Source organism: Saccopteryx leptura, chromosome 10, assembly GCF_036850995.1.
Source record: "Saccopteryx leptura isolate mSacLep1 chromosome 10, mSacLep1_pri_phased_curated, whole genome shotgun sequence".
Lineage (NCBI taxonomy): Eukaryota > Metazoa > Chordata > Mammalia > Chiroptera > Emballonuridae > Saccopteryx > Saccopteryx leptura.
Window position 1 is genome coordinate 29,873,681 of NC_089512.1, and position 21,090 is coordinate 29,894,770.

The following is a 21,090-nucleotide window of genomic DNA, read 5'->3' on the forward strand; positions in this document are numbered from 1 at the left end:
GCGGGCCGTAGTTTGGGGACTCCTGCATTGAAGGATGGGGGAGGGGAGGGGCACAAAGAAAACCAGTTAGAAGGTGACGGAAGACAACTGGACTTTGGGTGACGGGAATGCAGCATAATCAAATGTCAAAATAACCTAGAGATGTTTTCTTTGAGCGTATGTACCCTGATTTATCAATGTCATCCCATTAAAATTAATTAAAAAAAAAAAAAAAAAAAACATTGAAGGAACACAGTCCCTATGAAGAAAGAGCTACCAGGGCCAGAAAACTAAAGGATATGAAGATAAAATGAGGCATTTCTAGAAAGTTCGGGGGGTCAGAAAAGAATAACAACAATATGACCACGAACCAGTCAGTTGGGGTTTCAACCTAGGGGGTCAAAGACTCTCAGGTCCCCATCAGAATGAATCGGGACACGACACATGGAGTCCGGCCGGGTTGTCCACGGCTCGTTTTGTCCGGCCATCCCCCAGCGGGATGTAGCTCTTGGGGAAAAGGGGGAAGAGTCAGTGCACGCAGTGACGGCTTGTCTCTCCTGCGAAGGCCTCCCCAGCAAACTCAGGAGACGAAAGAGACTCTTTTGTTGTTGCCTCCTAGAGAGTAAGTTTGGTTAACCCACGGAATTCATCAAGTTAGAACTTTCTGGCAAAAATGACATCGTTCGAGTTTCCTGGAAGATTTAGGAACTCACCTAGGGCATGGCTACAACTCCGGCAGGACTCCGTTAGACTGACGATCATCTGCTGCAGGTCAGCTCTGGGGGGCGTGGGAGAAGGGTTGGGGTTTTTCCAGCCATTGCATTTACAGGACTCCTCGGCCTGAAAAAAAAAGGAATTGAGAGAGAGAGACAACATTATGCAACAGGCAGCAACAGACTGAACGTCTTACATGATAAGACACACTAGTTACATGACAGCTACCCTCCCCACTCCTGACTTTATAATTCGCTAAATATGCATAAGAAACCAAAAAAGACAGAAAAGGCAAAGAGGGTGTCTGATTCGAGCATTTTGGTTTTTGTTGTCAATTTGTCTTGTTTTCTGCAGGCTGGAATCTGAGTTCTGCAGTTCAGACAGTCAACCCAGACAGTCTGGTACCATTTTCCCAAGCAAATGTCCATGGGTGGTCAGTTTCAAGGGAGCCCATCCCGAAAGCTTCCCGAGAGACAAGCCAGACTCCTGAGGTCGCTGGAACACAGCCGCGGCCCAGGCCATGGATGAGCCTTACCAGCTCCCAGACTCCAGATGCAGGCCAGCGCCATGGATTAGAAGGGAAACCCACGGAAATGGGCCCTGGCCGGTTGGCTCAGTGGTAGAGCGTTGGCCTGGCGTGCAGGAGTCCCGGGTTCGATTCCCGGCCAGGGCACACAGGAGAAGCGCCCATCTGCTTCTCCACCCCTCCCCCTCTCCTTCTTCTCTGTCTCTCTCTTCCCCTCCTGCAGCCGAGGCTCCATTGGAGCAAAGATGGCCCGGGCGCTGGGGATGGCTCCTTGGCCTCTGCCCCAGGCGCTAGAGTGTCTCTGGTCGCAACAGAGCGACACCCCGGAGGGGCAGAGCATCGCCCCCTGATGGGCAGAGCGTCACCCCCTGGTGGGCGTGCCAGGTGGATCCCGGTCGGGCGCATGCGGGAGTCTGTCTGACTGTCTCTCCCTGTTTCCAGCTTCAGAAAAATACCAAAAAAAAAAAAAAAAAAAAAAAAAAAAACCCACGGAAATGAAGAAGTTAGCGACCGTAGGGACATGAGGAGGGACACACCCAGCTGAAGCCACACTGGTAGGCTCTTCCAAGTCCTTTGTGGGCTCCTGGCTTTAGAAATAGAGAGGGCCCTATCATGCGATCTGAGACGGCTGCCTTTGTCTATTTCCCAGGTCTCCTGCACTAGAACACTATCATTGTAGCAACGCCATAGAAGCCTTCCTTAACTTTTTCCACAAACTCTTCACATTTGCCTACTCTCTTGGAGAAGTGAGCACAATTTAGCCTCTTTGCGGTGCCTTGGGTTATGAAGTGGAGGACAAGCATGGAAAGATGTCAATTATTTTGAATTCCTCTACCAAGCTACCACCTTGAATACTTCCGGGGTCACAGGATTGGTAGGCTAGGATCCTTGCACTGAATGACTACAGCCACTTAACATTCTTCCCCCTATTCCCTGCTATTCCTTTACAACTCCATTTCTCTGCCATTTAGTTACTGCTTCAAATTTGCCAGAAAATTGTTAGAATAACATGTGACACAGGCTGATTCATTCTGGGTGAGAGCCTTCTACATACACCGTCCAATATGGTAGCCACTAGCCACATATGGCTACTGAGCATTTGAAATGCGACTAGCCCAAACTGAAATGTACTATAGATGTAAAAATACCCAATTTGGAAGACTAGTCCAAAAATAAAATCTCTTTTTTGTGTGTGTGTGTATTTTTCTGAAGCTGGAAACGGGGAGAGACAGTCAGACAGACTCCCGCATGTGCCCTACCGGGATCCACCCAGCACACCCACCAGGGGTGAAGCTCTCCCCACCAGGGGGCGATGCTCTGCCCCTCCGGGGCGTCGCTCTGCCTCGACTAGAGCCACTCTAGTGCCTGGGGCAGAGGCCAAGGAGCCATCCCCAGCGCCCGGGCCATCTTTGCTCCAATGGAGCCTTGGCTGCGGGAGGGGAAGAGAGAGACAGAGATGAAGGAGGGGGGGGATGGAGAAGCAGATGGGCGCTTCTCCTATGTACCCTGGCCGGGAATCAAACCCGGGTCCCCCGCACGCCAGGCCGACGCTCTACCGCTGAGCCAACGGCCAGGGCCCAAAAATAAAATCTCTTATTAATATGCCTGACCTGTGGTGGCGCAGTGGATAAAGCATTGACCTGGAATGCTGAGGTTGTCGGTTCAAAACCCTGGGCTTGCCCGGTCAAGGCACAAATGGGAGTTGAAGCTTCCTGCTCCTCCCCCCTTCTCTCTCTCTCTCTCTCTCTCTCTCTCTCTCTCTCTCTCCTCTAAAAATGAATAAATAAAAATAATTTAATAATATTCACATTAATTACATGAAATGTTGGTATTTTAGATAAATGGAGTTAAACAGAAGATATTAACATTCATTTGACACGTTTCTTTTTTACATTTTTAATCTGGCTACCGAAACATTTAAAATTACCCATCACACTTCTACCGGACAGTCCTGGCCGAGAAGACAAATGGCATCAATTTCTGTGCTTCGGCTTTGTGTTAGATCTTTGTACTCTCAGAGGTCTTTTCTCCCTGCCTGGATTCCCCACCCCAACCCCCTGCAGTGTACCAGATGGCTGAAGTTAGCAGAAGTCTGATCTGTAGAAAATTACAGAATGGCAGCTGCCCTGATCTCACACAGAAAATTCTCCAACACGGGGTCAGATTCTGAAGCATGTGTGTATGCACAGAAGAGTAAGGGGAAAAGAATAAATAACTGGCAAGGTAAGAATGGTCAAGGGGGAGGAAGAGACATCTGCTTTTGAAGCTGAGCCCTTTCCAGCGGGCCCTGTGCATCGGGCAAGCCCAGCCGGACTGCTTTCCAGACATCATCGTAATAAACATGGAGAAGGCAGGACCAAGAGGAGAACGTTGCATCGGCCACCGCAACAGCACAACCCCAAGTGAGTACTCAGTGGCCCTCCCTTGCCTCGCCAGGCCTAAGGCAGGACCAGACTGTTACCCCACCGCTCTGGCACTCATCTGGACTGGGTCTTGCAGAGCTCTGCAATGAGCCTTCCACCTCTTCGGAGACTGGAAAGGTCTCCGAAGCCACGTTCTTGGGGAAGACTGTCGGGAGAACTTGTACCTAAGAAAGCATCTCGCCCTGGCCGGTTGGCTCAGCGGTAGAGCGTCGGCCTGGCGTGCAAGGGGTCCCGGGTTCGATTCCCGGCCAGGGCACACAGGAGAAAAGCCCATCTGCTTCTCCACCCCTCCCCCTCTCCTTCCTCTCTGTCTCTCTCTTCCCCTCCCGCAGCGAGGCTCCATTGGAGCAAAGATGGCCCGGGCGCTGGGGATGGCTCCTTGGCCTCTGCCCCAGGCGCTGGAGTGGCTCTGGTCGACGGAGCGACGCTCCCTGGTGGGCAGAGTGTCACCCCCTGGTGGGCGTGCCAGGTGGATCCCGGTCGGGCGCATGCAGGGAGTCTGACTGTCTCTCCCCGTTTCTAGCTTCGGAAAAATACAAAAATACAAAAAAGAGGGAGGGAGGAAGGGAGGGAGGGAGGGAGGGAGGGAGGGAGGGAGGGAGGGAGGGAGGGAGGGAGGGAGGGAGGGAGGGAGGGAGGAAGGAAGGAAGGAAGGAAGGAAGGAAGGAAGGAAGGAAGGAAGGAAGGAAGGAAGGAAGGAAGGAAGGAAGGAAGGAAGGAAGGAAGGAAGGAAGGAAGGAAGGAAGGAAGGAAGGAAGGAAGGAAGGAAGGAAGGAAGGAAGGAAGGAAGGAAGGAAGGAAGGAAGGAAGGAAGGAAGGAAGGAAGGAAGGAAGGAAGGAAGGAAGGAAGGAAGGAAGGAAGGAAGGAAGGAAGGAAGGAAGGAAGGAAGGAAGGAAGGAAGGAAGGAAGGAAGGAAGGAAGGAAGGAAGGAAGGAAGGAAGGAAGGAAGGAAGGAAGGAAGGAAGGAAGGAAGGAAGGAAGGAAGGAAGGAAGGAAGGAAGGAAGGAAGGAAGGAAGGAAGGAAGGAAGGAAGGAAGGAAGGAAGGAAGGAAGGAAGGAAGGAAGGAAGGAAGGAAGGAAGGAAGGAAGGAAGGAAGGAAGGAAGGAAGGAAGGAAGGAAGGAAGGAAGGAAGGAAGGAAGGAAGGAAGGAAGGAAGGAAGGAAGGAAGGAAGGAAGGAAGGAAGGAAGGAAGGAAGGAAGGAAGGAAGGAAGGAAGGAAGGAAGGAAGGAAGGAAGGAAGGAAGGAAGGAAGGAAGGAAGGAAGGAAGGAAGGAAGGAAGGAAGGAAGGAAGGAAGGAAGGAAGGAAGGAAGGATCTCTCCGCTCTTTGTAAGACTAGAGGAAACCAGCCCCGCTGTGAACCACTCCTCTCCTAAGAGTGGAATAGCTACTTCAAGGGACTCTCAAAGCCTCCGGCTTTTCTGAGCATCTCACTTGATCTGACTACCCTTTCCAAAAAGGTCTTCAGTTAGAAAAAGAAAAACAATGACAAAACAGCCCCAACAAATCAATTAAGTACAGCAGGCCAAACCTCAAAGGAAAAAACTGTAATAGCCAGAACCTTTGAGTCTAAAGAAGAGCCTTCTAAGCCAAAGAACTTCTACACATGTTGGAAGTACACAAAAAGTATAAGAATTGGTAGGCAATTCTTAGAGGTTATCAAAATAATAAAGAAATCAATGAATTGGTTAGATATAATACCAACCCATAAATTTCAGAAGCTTTTCTCACTAAGCAAATGTAACAGGAAAAAAGTAATCCTAATCGCAAGAGTCATAAAATACTTAAATCTTCAAGGAGATGAGTATGACCTATATCGAGAAAACTACAACTTTCCATTAAAGATTGAATCAAGAAATAAGCATTGTCCTTGCTAGGAAGACACTATATTGCAAAGATAACAATTCTCAAATTAACCTATAAATTTTTGTAAGTCAGATCAGTTGAGAGAACATATACTTACAACAGACATATCAAAGTATTAACACAGAAAATATATAAAAGCCCTCTAGGACAATAAGTAAAAGGTACAGTCTGATGGGGGCAGGGGAATAAGACAAATCCAGATGATTCAAAGAAACATGAATGATAAAGGCAAATAAACCTCTTTCAAAATGATCAAAGTAACTAGTAATAGAGAAATGGAAAATTAAAAGCCCTGTGAGATATTTCCTCATACTAAGCAGACTGGAAAAAAAATATATAAAAGGTCGACACTGATAATATCGTGAGTTGACCAAGATCTGAGGAAATCCACACCCCCATATACGATGTGGGAGGCCCCCCCCACCAGCCTTTCAGAAGCCAGGCTGGAGTGTCCATGCCCACGGGCGACTCTGCACTACTAGAAAGCTCTCCTAGAGAAGTAATCACATGTGCTCAGTGACATTCGTATATCACTTACCGGAGCAAAGAAAAAATATGTCATCTAAGATTTGATCAATAAGGGAAGAATTTATTAAATTACGTAGGTTAGAATGAATAAGGCTATTTTGGATAAACTCTCCTAAGTCCTGTGAAGGGCTGAAAAGTAAGCTACAGAACAATATGCAGCATAATGTGATTATGTTTTTAAAAATACATGAATAAGCCATTTAAATACATGTGTGTGGATACAGAAAGGAACTAGATAGATACATACTTATGTGGGTAGAGGGGTAAGGGAAGAGACAGTCACATTGTACTATGTATGTATTCTCTATAATACTCATATTCACAAGTCGGTTGCTAATTTTCTTCAACATTGATTCATCCAAAGGAAAAGTTCCAGAAAAATCCCGATGATGTAACTAACACCAGCTCAGCATAAACCAGTTGGTGCGAGGGATGGTGGAAACAGCATTCTTATCACAAACCACATTTAAAAATTCAAGGATCAAAAACTCTTCTCCGTGTGGGGCTGCTTAGAAAGCCTCTGTCCCCCCACCAACCCTCCCCAACCCCCCCCCCACCCCCCCCCACCCCCCCACCCCCCCACCCCCACCCCCCACCCCCCACCCCCGCCACTGAGGGTCAAGCCAAAAAGTAACAAACTTGCAATTCTTGGAAAGACCACAGATATTTTTAAGATTTATAAATTTTAACTTCATTATTGCAACAGACTTACAGCAATCAGCCTAGAAAGAAATTTATGCCATTTTTTTGTCCCAACTTGACAGAATAATGGTGGTGTTCATGAGGACAGATAAACGGGTAGGTCACAAATCTCATGGCAGGGAGATTTATAATAATCAACTTTTGTGTTTCCCTTATTCAATATAAAAATGTTACATCCCAAATATTAACCACACTTATTGAGGCCACTTGTGATTGAAGTGTTTGATGAATTCCAGCAACAATAAACAGTGATGCTGAAAAATGTAACTGAATAAAGGACTTTTCTTTCAAAACTAGCTAACTTTGCTTCCTCCGCAGAGTCTTGGGATCCCAGTAGCTTTGACAAAGTAGAGTTTTATTTGTTTTGTTCAGAACAATGGGGACAGTTTCCAAATGAATAGAAAATGCCCTAAAGACTAAAAGGAGGGTGAATGGGGGGAGGGTGGACAAAACACTGAGAAGTAAGAAAGTTTGTCAGACACACTGCACTCCAACTGTTTTGGCCAATACACGGCAGCCAGCCACAGGTGGCTATCAAGTCTTTGAAAAGGCAGCAAGTCCAAGTTGAGATACACTGGAGGTATAAAAACTGGATTTCAAGGACTTGGTACAAATAATAATAATAATAATAAGTTAAAATATCTCATTAAAAATTCTTTTCCAGCCTGACCAGGCGGTGGCGCAGTGGATAGAGCGTTGGACTGGGATGCGGAGGACCCAGGTTCAAGACCCTGAGGTCGCCAGCTTGAGCGTGGGCTCATCTGGTTTGAGCAAAGCTCACCAGCTTGGACCCAAGGTCACTGGCTCGAGCAAGGGGTTACTCGGTCTGCTGAAGGCCCATGGTCAAGGCACAAATGAGAAAGCAATCAATGAACAACTAAGGTGTCACAACAAAAAACTGATTGATGCTTCTCATCTTTCTCCGTTCCTGTCTGTCTGTCCCCATCTGTCCCTCTCTCTGACTCTCTCTCTGTCTGTAAAAAAAAAAAAAAAAAAATCGAATAAAATTCTTTTCCAGTGATTATATGTTATAATGATATTTTGGTACTGGGTTAAAGAAAACATTAAAATTGATGAAATTTAATTGTTGGTTTTCTTTTTTCTTTTTGGTACTGTGTGCAGGCGTCCACAAACTGCGGCCCCCTGAGGCCATTTATCCGGCCCACTGCCATACTTCCGGAAGGGGCACCTCTTTCACTGGTGGTCAGTGAGAGGAGCACTGTATGTGGCGGCCCTCCAACGGTCTGAGGAACAGTCTCTGTGTAAAAAGTTTGGGGACCCCTGGTGTAGTGGATTGAATGGTCCCCCAAAGTTCCTATCCATCCGAACCTCAGAATGGGACATGATTTGGAAACAGACATGATTACTTAGGATGCTTGAGATGAAATTATCCTGGACTTAGATTAGGCCCTAAAACCAATAACTGGTGTTTTTCTAAGAGAAGGGAGAGGGAGATTTGGACACCGAGTCACAGACACACAGGGAAGGCGGCCACTGCACACAGAGGCAGAGAAGGGAGTGATGTACCCACAGGGGCACTAAGGATTCCCGGGAGCCACGGGTGCTAGGAAAAGGCAAGGAAGGATTCTGCCCACAGCCTTCAAGGGGACCACAGCCCGACTGACACTTTGTTTTTTTTTTGTTTGTTTGTGTGTTTGTTTGTTTGGATTTTTCTGAAGCTGGAAACGGGGAGAGACAGTCAGACAGACTCCCGCATGCGCCCGACCGGGATCCACCCAGCACGCCCACCAGGGGCGATGCTCTGCCCACCAGGGGGCGATGCTCTGCCCCTCCGGGGCGTCGCTCTGCCGCGACCAGAGCCACTCTAGTGCCTGGGGCAGAGGCCAAGGAGCCATCCCCAGCGCCCGGGCCATCTTTGCTCCAATGAAGCCTTGGCTGCGGGAGGGAAAGAGAGACAGAGAGGAAGGAGGGGGGTGGTGGAGAAGCAAATGGGCGCTTCTCCTATGTGCCCTGGCCGGGAATCGAACCCAGGTCCCCCGCACACCAGGCCAACGCTCTACCGCTAAGCCAACCGGCCAGGGCCCCGACTGACACTTTGGCTTCAGACGTCTGGCCTCCAATCTGTGAATGAAGGAACTTTCCGTTGCTTAATCCACCCTGTTTGTGATCATTTGTTATGAGGGCCCTAGGAAACCAATACATTTGGCTACTTGTAAATAGATATTAAGTTACATGTGCCTTACATAATATCCTATTGGAAGCTTCTGCACTAGAGTTTAAAAGGAATCCACTCCCCAAAACCAAGTCTTCACTATGGACCCTTAACAGCTTAGGTCCAGAATAGTCCCAACAGTTCCTAAGTGGTTCTAAGTGATTCAAGTTACACCCCATTGAGATAGCTGAAAGCCCTTTGAGCTTTGCTCACTTGTTTTGGACTGTTTAGGGGTAAGATATGAAAAGTACTTCCTATGTGTACATATTATATATCATGGGGCTGTGCAAAACCTAAGTGCATCAAATTTTTATTTTTATTTTTTCTTTTTCCTGAAGTGAGAAGTGGGGAGGCAGAGAGACAGACTCCCGCGTGCGCCTGACAGGGATCCACCTGGCAAGCCCACTAGGGGGCAATGCTCTGCCCATCTGGGCCGTTGCTCCACTGCAACTGGAGCCATTCTAACACCTGAGGCAGAGGCCATGGAGCTATTCTCAGCGCCCAGGCCAACTTTGCTCCAATGGAGCCTCGGCTGCAAAAGGGGAAGAGAGAGACAGAGAGGAAGGAGAGGGGGAGGGGTGGAGAAACAGATGGGCGCTTCTCCTGTGTGCCCTGGCTGAGAATTGAACCCAGGACTTTCACACGCCGGGCCGATGCTCTACCACTGAGTCACCCAGCCAGGGCCATCAAATTTTTAATATGTGGGACTTATTGTTCTATCTACTAAAGAGAACATACTAAGTCCTTCAGAAAGCATTCAAACATTATCCTTTGACTGCCAGCAAAGCATTTTCTGCCAAATGTTCCGAGTTGCTGCCACCGTGCCCTCTGCCTTGGCCTTCATATCTCCTTTCCATATGTGCAGGCCCGGCCACTGCTCTTCGAGATAAGAGGTCTCCCCCTTCAAAACACACCTCTCCCATGTCTCTCCTTAATTAGGCAAGACAGCTGCTGTCTCAGGGAACTCCCAAGGGGAATGGCCTTGCGGCTTTAACAAAGTATCAGCTGAAGGACAGCCTTTTAGGGAGTGTGCTGCCAAGCTAATTACTGCAGCAGCGAGCAGCCCAGGCACAGGAGGGGAAGGCTGTCCCCATGACTTCACCTCCCCCAAGGGCAAGGCTCTCTAGGTGAGGTAGGTTCAGGAAAGAAAAGGCCACCACATGGCTGAGGAGGCGGCTAGGGTGAAAATGTTGATGCCAAAATGGGATCCAGGGTTAGAGGTCGAGAGAAGGCAACAGCGTCTGTCCCAGCAGGCAGCAGCCAGGACGGATGGGGAGACGGAAACTGACTTGGATAAACAAGTGATCAGTGATCGTGACCCAGATGGCAGGCAAGGGAGCAGGGCGCTCACAGTTCACTCGGTGGAGATGAGTAAGAGGGGTGTGAAGGTATTTGGGTAACATCCAGAACAGGAGAAAGACAGCCAAGCTGTCTAGCAAGATTCCTTCATGCTTAAAATACTCGCAAGTCATTATTTGCTGGAATACTTAAATCAGGTGACAGGAATGTCCCACAGCAAGAACACAGGGACAGGAAATATACAGAGTAAGACTGGCAGTTCAACATTTATTAAGCACCTAAAATGAGAAAAGCATTTGAATACTGGTGTGAGGAAGGTATTAATTATTTCCATTATTCAGAAGATCTAAGATTCTGAGGCTCTAAGATGGTTAAGAGACTTGCCTGAACGTATTCAGTCCACCCTGCAGAAGATGTGAGCGTAGGCAGTTAATTGGTCCTGTGGCTGTGTGGGGTCCTCATTCTATTTTACTACCTCTAGGCTCCAGGTTAGACAATGACAGAATGTTTAAAAGTCCAGGACCAGCTCCAGCTGGGTATCTCAGCTGGTGAGAGCATTGTCCTGACATGCCAAGATTGTGGGTTCAATCCCAGATCAGAGCACATACAAGAATCAACCAGTGAGCCTGACCAGACAGTAGCACAGTAAATAAAAGCATCGGCCTGGGATGCAGAGAACCCAGGTTCAAAACCCCAAGGTCACCAGCTTGAGCATGGGATCACAGACATGACCCCATGGTCACTGGCCTGAGCCCAAGGTCGCTGGCTTGAGCAAGGGGTCACTGGTTTGGCTGGAGCCACCCGGTCAAGACACATATGAAAACATAATCAATGAACAACTAAGGAGCCAGAACGAAGAACTGATGCTTCTCATCTCTTTCCCCTGCAGTCTGTCCTTCCCTATCTGTCTCTCTCTGTCTCTGTCTCTCACTAAAAAAACAAAAAGCAACAAAAAACAACTAATGAATGCATAAATAAGTGCAACAGCACATCGATGTCTCTCTCTCCCTCCCATCCTCCCTCTCTCTCTAAAATCAATAAAAATTAAAAATTAATCAATTAATTAATGACATAAAAATAAAAGCCAAGGACCAAAGCAATATTGAGAAAACAACTTCACACCCCTAAGGATGGCGACAACCAGAAGAGCAGCTTTAATAACAAATGTTGTCAAGGATGTGGCGGAAGGGGAATCCCCAGGCAGCGATGGCGGGGCTGTACGACGGCGCAGCCACTGTGGCAAACAGTGTGGCTGTCTCATAACAGGTTAGACACAGACCAGTGAAATACAACAGAGGGCCCCCAAGTACACCTTCACACGTATGGTTGCATGATTTTCAACAAGGGTGCCAAGATCATTCCGTGGGGGCAGGGGGCGGATTTTGAAGAAATGGTGCTGGAAAAACTGGATAGTCACAGGCAAAGGGATGCAGTTGCCAGACGCTTACCTTTACACGGTACACAAAAATGAACTCCGAATGCATCAAAGGCCTAAACAAAACCTAAAACTATAAAAGTCTTCAAAGAAAACCTGGGGGAAAAGCTTCATGACATTGGATTTGGTAGTCTTAGACTAGGACACCAAATTCACAAGAGGCAACAAAAAAAACAAACACTTGTGTACATCAAAGAATAAAATCAACAGTTAAAAAGCAAGCCACAAGGCCCTGGCCGGCTGGCTCAGTGGTAGAGTGTCGGCCTGGCGTGCGGGGGACCCGGGTTCGATTCCCAGCCAGGGCACACAAGAGAAGTGCCCATTTGCTTCTCCACCCCCACCCCCTCCTTCCTCTCTCTCTCTTCCCCTCCCGCAGCCAAGGCTCCATTGGAGCAAAGATGGCCCGGGCGCTGGGGATGGCTCCTTGGCCTCTGCCCCAGGCGCTAGAGTGGCTCTGGTCGCAACAGAGCGACGCCCCGGAGGGGCAGAGCATCGCCCCCTGGTGGGCAGAGCGTCGCCCCTGGTGGGCCTGCCGGGTGGATCCCGGTCGGACGCATGCGGGAGTCTGTCTGACTGTCTCTCCCCGTTTCTAGCTTCAGAAAAATACAAAAAAAAAAAATAGTTTACATGGTTGATAGTTCAATTTTACATGATATGTATTTTTACCACAACCAAAAAAAAAAGTGTTTTTTCATATCAGACATAAATTTACCACATGGCTCAGCAAACCCACTCCTAGTAATCTAACCCAAGACGAATGAAAACAAATCCACAGAAACATCATTCATGTTAGCAAAACAGTGGAAGAAACCCAAATGTCCATTAACTGGCGAATGTATAAACAAAATGTGGCTGATCCATGTTAGAATATTACTTGGCAATAAAACAGAATAAAATGCTGACATGTGCTCTACTACATGGATGAACCTCAAAAACATGCTACCTGTAAGAAGCCAGTCACCAAAGACCACATGTTGTATGACTTCACATTCCATATGAATGTCCAGAAAAGGCAAATTTATAGAGACAGAAAGTAGATTAGCAGACTGCGGCTGGGGGTACAAATCGGGTTGACCACGAATGGACACACAGATATTTTGGCGGTGACAGAAACCTTCTAAAGCTGGATTCTGATAATACACAACTCAGTTCATTTCTCCTGAAAACCACTGAATTGTATACGTTAAATCAGAGAATTTTATGGCATATAAATTTTACCTCAATAAAGTTGTTTTTCAAAAAGGCAAGAACTAGGCCCTGGCTGATTGCCGCAGTGGATAGTGTTGGCCCAGCATGTGGACGTTCAGGGTTTGATCCCCAGTCAGGGCACACAAGAGAAGTAACCATTTGTTTCTCTTCTCCTCCCTCTACCCTCCCCTCTCCTCTCCTTCCACAACCAGTGGCTTGGTTGGTCTGAGCACTGGCCACAGGCAGTAAGGATAGCTTGGTTGATTCAAGCATCGTCACCAGACAGGGGTTGCCAGGTTGAGCCCAGTCAGGGCACATGCAGGAGTCTATCTCCCCTCCTCTTGCTTAAAAAAAGAAAATTAAAAAGGCAAAAATTGCAAGCAACTAACTAATCATCACTTCAAATATGAGTCTTCTGCAAAGTGGCCCCAAAGTGCACCCCAAAATTGAGGGTTAGTGCTCCTCACGTACATTAAAGAGCTTCATAAATCACATTTAGAAATTAAAAAAAAAAAAAAGGAAAGAAATAAAGACCAGCACATGGGGGGGTCTCCATCTGTCCTTTCCTGATCTGAAAAAGCAAAAGAAGTTACAGTGTCTAGTTGGCCACACCTCCACTGTCAGCATTTGTCTCTGCAGGAAAGAAATAGCAAAAAAAGAAAAAACAGGAATAAGTGAGTCATAAAGTAGGCTGCCCTGCTTTTAAAATTAGCAGAGAGTTCAAAAGAATTAAAACTTACTAATAATAAAGCCCTGTGGCTGGTGTCCCTTTTGGGTTCCCTCACTCAACACCTTTGACTTGATGACATCCAACTTTCTGGCACATTCACAAATCCATTCGACCTTAACCAAACCCAAAGTGGATGTCTGTACAGTGAAGTGACTTCAGTTCCCCTCCTAGAACCGCAGTATGAAATGCAAGCTACAGCTCAGGGTGAGGGAGGGGAGACTAACCATTTCTGGAAGTGATTAAAAGGGGGTGAGGAATGAAACTGGAAATGGGGTAAGAGCATTTACATTTTCATTTGCTACCACTGGGAGCTGTCTGAATTATCCTCGTAACAGAGTGTGTGTATTACTTTTGGGGAAAAAAAATCTTTTAATTTCTATTTTAAAAGCATGACACCACCTGGAGCCTGCTGCATACAGCTGTGATCCCAATAAATTCTGTCTTTGCAAGTGAACTGCTTCGGAAGCAGCCTGAATACTGCTCCTGCGATGTGCAGCCGGGCTTCTGCACCTTGAACCTGCTCAGGAATCACCTAGGACATCTTGTGGGAGTGCAGATTCAGATTCAGCGGGTCCGGAGTGGGCCTGAGACTTTCCATTTCTAAAGAGTTCCCACATGAAACAACACTTTGAGTAGCAAACATCCGAAGGGGGAAAAAATGATCTGATAGATGTGGGTGACCACATCGCTCTCCTCTCCCTACATTAGCTTTCCATATAGAGCAGTGGTAGTCAACCTGGTCCCTACCGCCCACTAGGGGGCGTTCCAGCTTTCATGGTGGGCGGTAGCGGAGCAACCAAAGTATAAATAAAAAGATTTAACTATAGTAAGTTGTTTCATAAAGATTTATTCTGCCAAACTTAGCGAAAATCCGACATAAAGTACTTGGTAAGTAATTATTATTATATGCTTTTAACTTGCTGTAACTCTGCATTATAAATTTTATAAAGTTACCCCCCTACTTTATAAATCACCATTACTGTGGAACGGGTGGGTGGTTAGAAAATTTTACTACTGGCCTGACCTGTGGTGGCGCAGTGGATAAAGCGTTGACCTGGAAATGCTGAGGTTGCCGGTTCGAAACCCTGGGCTTGCCTGGTCAAGGCACATATGGGAGTTGATGCTTCCAGCTCCTCCCCCCTTCTCTCTCTCTGTCTCTCCTCTCTCTCTGTCTCTCCCTCTCCTGTCTAAAATGAATAAATAAAAAATAAAAAAGAAAAAATTTAAAAAAAAAAAAAAAAAGAAAATTTTACTACTAAGAGAGATATAAAAGTGGGCGGTAGGTATAAAAAGGATGACTACCCCTGATATACAGCTTCAATATAAATGGCTACATAACCTTTTCTGCGGCATAAACCCTTTCATTCTCCACCGTGTGACGATCCTGCCAGTTGTGCAGGGAAGGCCAGCAGGCTACAACTGAAACTGGGGTTTCAGCAACCTGGGGACTTTCGGCATGAGTGAAAGAAAAGCGGGAGTCCGGGGAGGAGGTGTTACCTCGGGAAATCAAATCTGCCTGGATCGGAAAGTGAAAACAGAACCAGAAGGGAGACAAGATTGCCTGAGACGGGATTCCCTAGCAGAAGCGAGTCTGAACACCTGAATTATGAGTGCCCCGTTTTGATCTGGAAAGCCACAAGAAACAAACAACAACTGAAACTGAAGAGAGTGGTCAAAGGGAAAGAAAGTAGAGTCATGTCATGAAGAAATGACCCAGGGCAAAACAAACTAGGTAGAAACACCCTATTTGAGAGCTTACTTTCCACACTCTCTAATAGCCCAACATCAAAGCAACAGAAAACCATCCAGGCAGCCCAGTCCTTGTGCCTATGGCTGGAGCTGAATAAGGAACTGTCCTCTTCGTGCTAAATAATCAGATCTGACTGAATCAATGACCAGGAACTTCAGACATTATCTCAGAAGGTGCTAGAATGACTCCAGTGCTATCAGACCCTTCATTACATCTGAGTCACCACTCCAGGACCAAACCCAAACTTGCACCACCCCTGAAAGAGCCTCTGAGATCCCAAGTGATACCAGGGCTAAGAAACTGGTGTCCTAGAACTCTACATCCAAGACAAGTCCTGGAATCTTTTAATACACACACCCCCAATCTCAAGAATCGTCGGTGAACCTGCCAAAGCAGTCGGCCCTGTCTTCAAGGCACTGACTGGAAAGACCTGGCCAACTATCTGGCTGGCACTGAGCAGCCCCGACACCCAGCTGACTGACAGGATTTTCCCCTCTTCAGCATGTTGTCTTGGCACCAAACCAACCGGGATGAGCAAAATAAACAGCCCCGTCTCTCTTGCTTCTTGGACAGCTCACCATCTCATGGTATCAGTCATGGTATCTGGGCTGATGACTCGCAAATACACATAACCAGCCCAACCTGCAAAACAGAACCTCCAGCCCACATTCCCAACCGCCTACCTCCAGCATGTCTGCCCAGTTTTACACGAAGGTTTGCCCTCCACTCCAACACGCCCTCTTTTCAACCTACCCTGCCTGCTCTCTTCATGGGCATCACTGTTCTCCCAGCTGCGGAGGCTCACTTCCTCTGCATTCAATGCTCTCGCCCTCAGCCATCTGATTCTTCTCAACGTCTCTCTCAGACTTATACCTTCTCCCTCCTCTCAGGGTTCCAGGTCAGGCTCTTCATAGCCAGATAAAAGACACGGCTTCCTCCCTCCTTGCAGTACATTCCCACTCCCTGCCCTCCTCCTAGCCCCCACTAACACATCACTCGACTCTAAAAAGCCATTTAATAACATTGAGCATTTCTTTCCAGGACAATTTTAGTCTGCACCATATTTTCCCCTCCCCACAACCCCACAGGACAAGTAATTCAATGCTTAGAGAAGGGGTGTGGCTTCCCCGAGTTCACCCAGCTGGCAAAAGAGGCAAGGAGCCAAGACCTAGGACTCCTCACTAACGCTCTAAATACCCTGTATCTTCTCCTTCTTAAAGCACAAAGACACATATTCTTAGGTGGATTTGGTTTTGTCTGAAATTCAAAACCTTCTATCAACTGATTTATTTCTTCCTTATCCAGTGGATCTGATTTCTCACTATTCCTGTTTATTCGTTGCTGTTTTTGTTTTTGTTTTTCATTTTTCGCCAGTTTGGCTAGTCTCTTTCGTAAGCTCAATAATTATGATTTAGCCTGGCTTTGAACTGTAGTAGTAGTTACTATTTCCTGAGCCTTTAGAATGGTCTGGATACTATACCAAACTGCAAAATAAAACGATCTCATTTTATCATCAAAGCAACACTTGACTACTAAGAGAGAGACCTAATTGAACACATCCCAAAGAGAACTCCTGGTTCCCCCCAGCCACCCCAAACCTGCTTCTCCCAAAGTCTCCCCACCTTGGTCAGTGGAACTTCTACCTTTCAGTTGCTCAGGCCAACAACCTAAACAATAGGTTCTTATTCACATGCCATCCTCCAGTGACATCAAATTCCATTGCCGCTCCACTCACCCCCTCCACTGCTACCACCCGCAGCCAAGCACCACTATCCATTTACACCCAGACAGCAATAACTCCAACTGGTCCTTTTTTCCTACGTTTTTTTCTTATACTGTATACGTTATTCTTCCCAGAGTTTCCAAAGGGGATGCTTTAAAATGCAAATCTAATCTGAATCCATGGGAAACAGCCCAGATGTCCATAACAGGTGAGTGGATAAATAAACTGTGGTACACCCATATGGTGGAATACTCCTCAGCAATTAAAAAAATAATTAGTGCCTGACCAGGCGGTGGCGCAGTGGATAGAGCGTCAGACTGGGATGCAGAGGACCCAGGTTCGAGACCCCCAGGTCGCCAAGCTTGAGCTCATCTGGTTCATCTGGTTCGAGCAAAAAGCCCACCAGCTTGAATCCAAGGTCGCTGGCTCCAGCAAAGGGTTACTCAGTCTGCTGAAGGCCTGTGGTCAAGGCACATATAAGAAAGCAATCAATGAACTAAGGTGTTGCAACGCGCAATGAAAAACTAACGATTGATGCTTCTCATCTCTCTCCGTTCCTGCCTGTCTATCCCTCTCTCTGGCTCTCTCTCTGTCTCTGTAAAAATAAATAAATAAATAAATAAATAAATAAATAAATAAATAATTACTGACCCTGACCTGTGGTGGCGCAGTGGATAAAACAGCGACCTAGAATGCTGAGGTCGCTGGTTCAAATCCCTGGGCTAGCCTGGTCCAGGCACTTATGGGAGTTGATGCTTCCTGCTCCTCCCCCCTTCTCTCTTTCTTTCTCTCTCTCTCTCTCTCTCTCCTCTCTCTAAAATCAATAAATAAAATTGTTTAAAAAATTATTGTTACATGCAACAACATGGATGAATCTCAAAAGTATGTACCATAGGGGTATCATTTATACAAAATTCTAGACTATCCATACTAACCCAGGGTGACACAAATCAGCTCAGTGGGTGCCTCGAGGGGGAGAGGGATTTTGAATGGCAAGGAGCAGGAAATGTTTTGTGTCTTGATAGGTATTTGTCAGAACTGATCAGAAGTGAAGACCAGATCACTTCAGGGTGTGAAGATTACACTTGAGTAATCCGGCCCCCATCTGCCTCTTCCAACCTCCTCCTATACTTGCCCTGCCCACTCCACCCCACCTGTCCCCATCTAGCCAGCAGCAGTGGTTGCCCAGCAGCTCCCGAACACGCCCAGCCATTTCCGGCCCTCAGACTATGCTCTCCCACCTGGCACCCGCCCCCTTGGCTTCTCCCGGGCCCCAGAGACTTTCAGGGCCTGCATCTGAAGGGCTCCCCAGGCATCTCGTTTACCTCTCTGTTTTCATTCTCTGTGTGGCACTTACCACGCTGTTATTTTCTTATTTACTGTCTGCTTCTGCTACAGGAAAGCAAGCTCTGCAAGAGTAAGGACCCATCTGTCACTGTATCCCTAGCATCTGAAACAACGCCTGGCACATCCAACAACAATTTGTTGAATGAATGGAAAAAATGGACAACGTCATGATCTCCGTTTCACAGCTATGAAATCTGAGGCTTGCAAAGGCCAAGTAGTCTCCCCCAGGGTCACACAGCAAGACAGCAGCCCATCAGGATTCACCCCAGGCCACCTGTTGCCCAGGTCGATGCCTCGGCCATTCTGAGGTCTGTCTTCAGCTTTGCCTTGTTGTTTTGTACTATTCACTCAACCTGGGCTGGGCCTCTCTCCTCCACTTCCACCTGCCCCCCAGCTCACGAAAGGCTTCTCTCTCCATGGACTTCCTGCTTGCTTATTCCCTTTCATTTTTCTTCCCTTCTCTGTCTCCCCAGCAACATGAGGGGCTTTCCTTTCCTTTTGTCACTCAACACACACCTAGGACAGAGCTGGGCACAGGCGCCTAACCAATAAGCAGGAGCGTGTTCCCCTGGAGGCGGAGTGAATCAGGTAGCCCTGTGGGTACGTGCAAATCCTGGGTGCTCTGACTCACTGCGCCGTTGCAAAGTATGCTGACCTTAGCTTCCTTGGCATCCTGCCACCCCGTTTCAACACCAGCTTGTTAGAGCTGATGCAAATTCAGAGCTGCCGCCATCGGGCGCTGCATTACTCAGGTCTCGCCCCCGTGCTCCTGGAATCTCCTGCACACCACAGACGCCTTGCAGAAGGCTGCACGGGGCGGAGGGCATGCAGTGAATGAGCACTGATTAGGATGGGGTGGAATTCATGGAGGCATCCCACACGTCTTCCCCCTGAGGTCACTTAAGAGATTACTCAAAGCTTTCTCTTAAGGTTAGATGGTATTATCATGCCAAGTAGATCATTAGAGATATTATTAATATTTTTATGCCAAAATAAATGCATTCATCTCCTCATTAGCAACATAATAAGCCCTGTGTCTGGTCCTCTGTTCGCAAACAGGAGAAGAGAGTAAAGAAAGCCTATTAAAGCCTTTAGTTAAAGCAGGGAGCAAGGCAACCAAAAATATAGTTAGAAAACATGCCTTTATCAGTGATTGATTTTTTTTTTTCTAGTTCACTAACATATTGTTGACTTTTAGAATATATCGTAGGGCCTTTTCCTCGCTTGATAGGTTTTAGTTCACTGGTCTCACAGTACTCGTGATACCCCTGTGAGAATTTAATTCTCATCTGAGGAAGAGGAAACAGTGGTCAGAAAAGGTCACAACATTTGCTCAGAAAAGGATGAAAAGCGGGTGTGACTTCTCCTTGCTTGATCTTAGAGCAGAAGGCCAGGCCATCACACAAGGACGCATGTCATCGGGCCCCCCGGGAGTTCACAGGAACCACACTTAGCTGTGAGTCAGGAGCCGTTCTTCAGCCCCAGCTCAGAGCTACCCTGCTGCTGATCGCATGGCTTGGAGCACCTTGCTCAACCTCTCTGAGCCTCGGTTTCCTCATCTCTCACCCTTTGAGTAGTACGAACATTCATGGACGTCCTCGCACATGAGATAACAAAAATGTTTATTTTTAAAATGTGTAAGGCAACATTAAAAAAAGGCAAATATGTGTTCTTCTTGTTTCCATAAATTGGTTATCAAACAAACATGATTTTAAGTAAATAAAACAGTAACTGGAACTACTTTCATTTTTTGGAAAAAAAAACCCACTCCCTGGAGTCAGCGAGCATGAAAAAAAAACTCACTACTGAAAGGGTTAAGAAAGGATTTTATTCCCTCTAATCTCACAGATGAATATTCACTGTGAAGATAAAATGACCCATTTTATTTAATAACTATGTACTGAGTACCTATTATATACATGGCACAGTCCATGGACCTGGGATACAGAATGAATGAACCAAAGTCGCTGCTGCACGGAGCTTCTATTCTCAGGAATGAAACAGACAAGAAAGTACTTAAAATACACACGTGATTTCCGAGTATTAATAAATGCAGTAAAGGAATGCAAAGCAAAGTAAGATTATAGAGTGATGGGATGCATCTGTTTTAGACCCGGATGGGTTGTGAAGGTAGAAGGCTGTTCAAGAAGGCTCCTCTAGCCTGACCAGGCGGTGGCACAGTGGATAGAGCATCGGACTGGGACCTGGAGGACTCAGGTTCGAGACCCCGAGGTCGCCAGCTTGAGCACGGGCTCATTTGGTTTGAGCAAAGCTCATCAGCTTGGACCCAAGGTCGCTGGCTCCAGCAAGAGGTTACTCAGTCTGCTGAAGGCCCGCAGTCAAGGCACATATAAGAAAGCAATCAATGAACAACTAAGGTGTTGCAACGAGCAACGAAAAACTAATGATTGATGCTTCTCATCTCTCTTCGTTCCTGTCTGTCTGTCCCTGTCTGTCCCTCTCTCTGACTCACTCTCTCTGTAAAAAATAAATAAATAAAATTAAAAAATAAAAAGAAGGCTTCTTCTCTAAGAAGCTGGCCTTTGAGAACAGACGGAGATGAGACTTGACAACAAGCCATGCCAATTCCTGGAGAAGAAAAGGTGAAGAAAAGGTGCAGTGCAGGGGATACCAACATGCACAATTTAATGCCAGAGATGAAAGCAATTCAATATTATGAAGGACTCAATTCTATTTCAATTATCA

General features: G+C 46.9%; 1 protein-coding gene across 1 annotated transcript in view; it reads right to left on the reverse strand.

The window, feature by feature from the left end:
- KAT2B (lysine acetyltransferase 2B) overlaps positions 1 to 21,090 on the reverse strand; it is a 127,146-nt gene that overhangs the window by 95,050 nt on the left and 11,006 nt on the right. Inside the window, exon 2 of the mRNA XM_066351554.1 lies at positions 693 to 819. Coding sequence (XP_066207651.1) covers positions 693 to 819 — 127 coding nt within the window. The remainder of the gene's footprint in view (positions 1 to 692; positions 820 to 21,090) is intronic.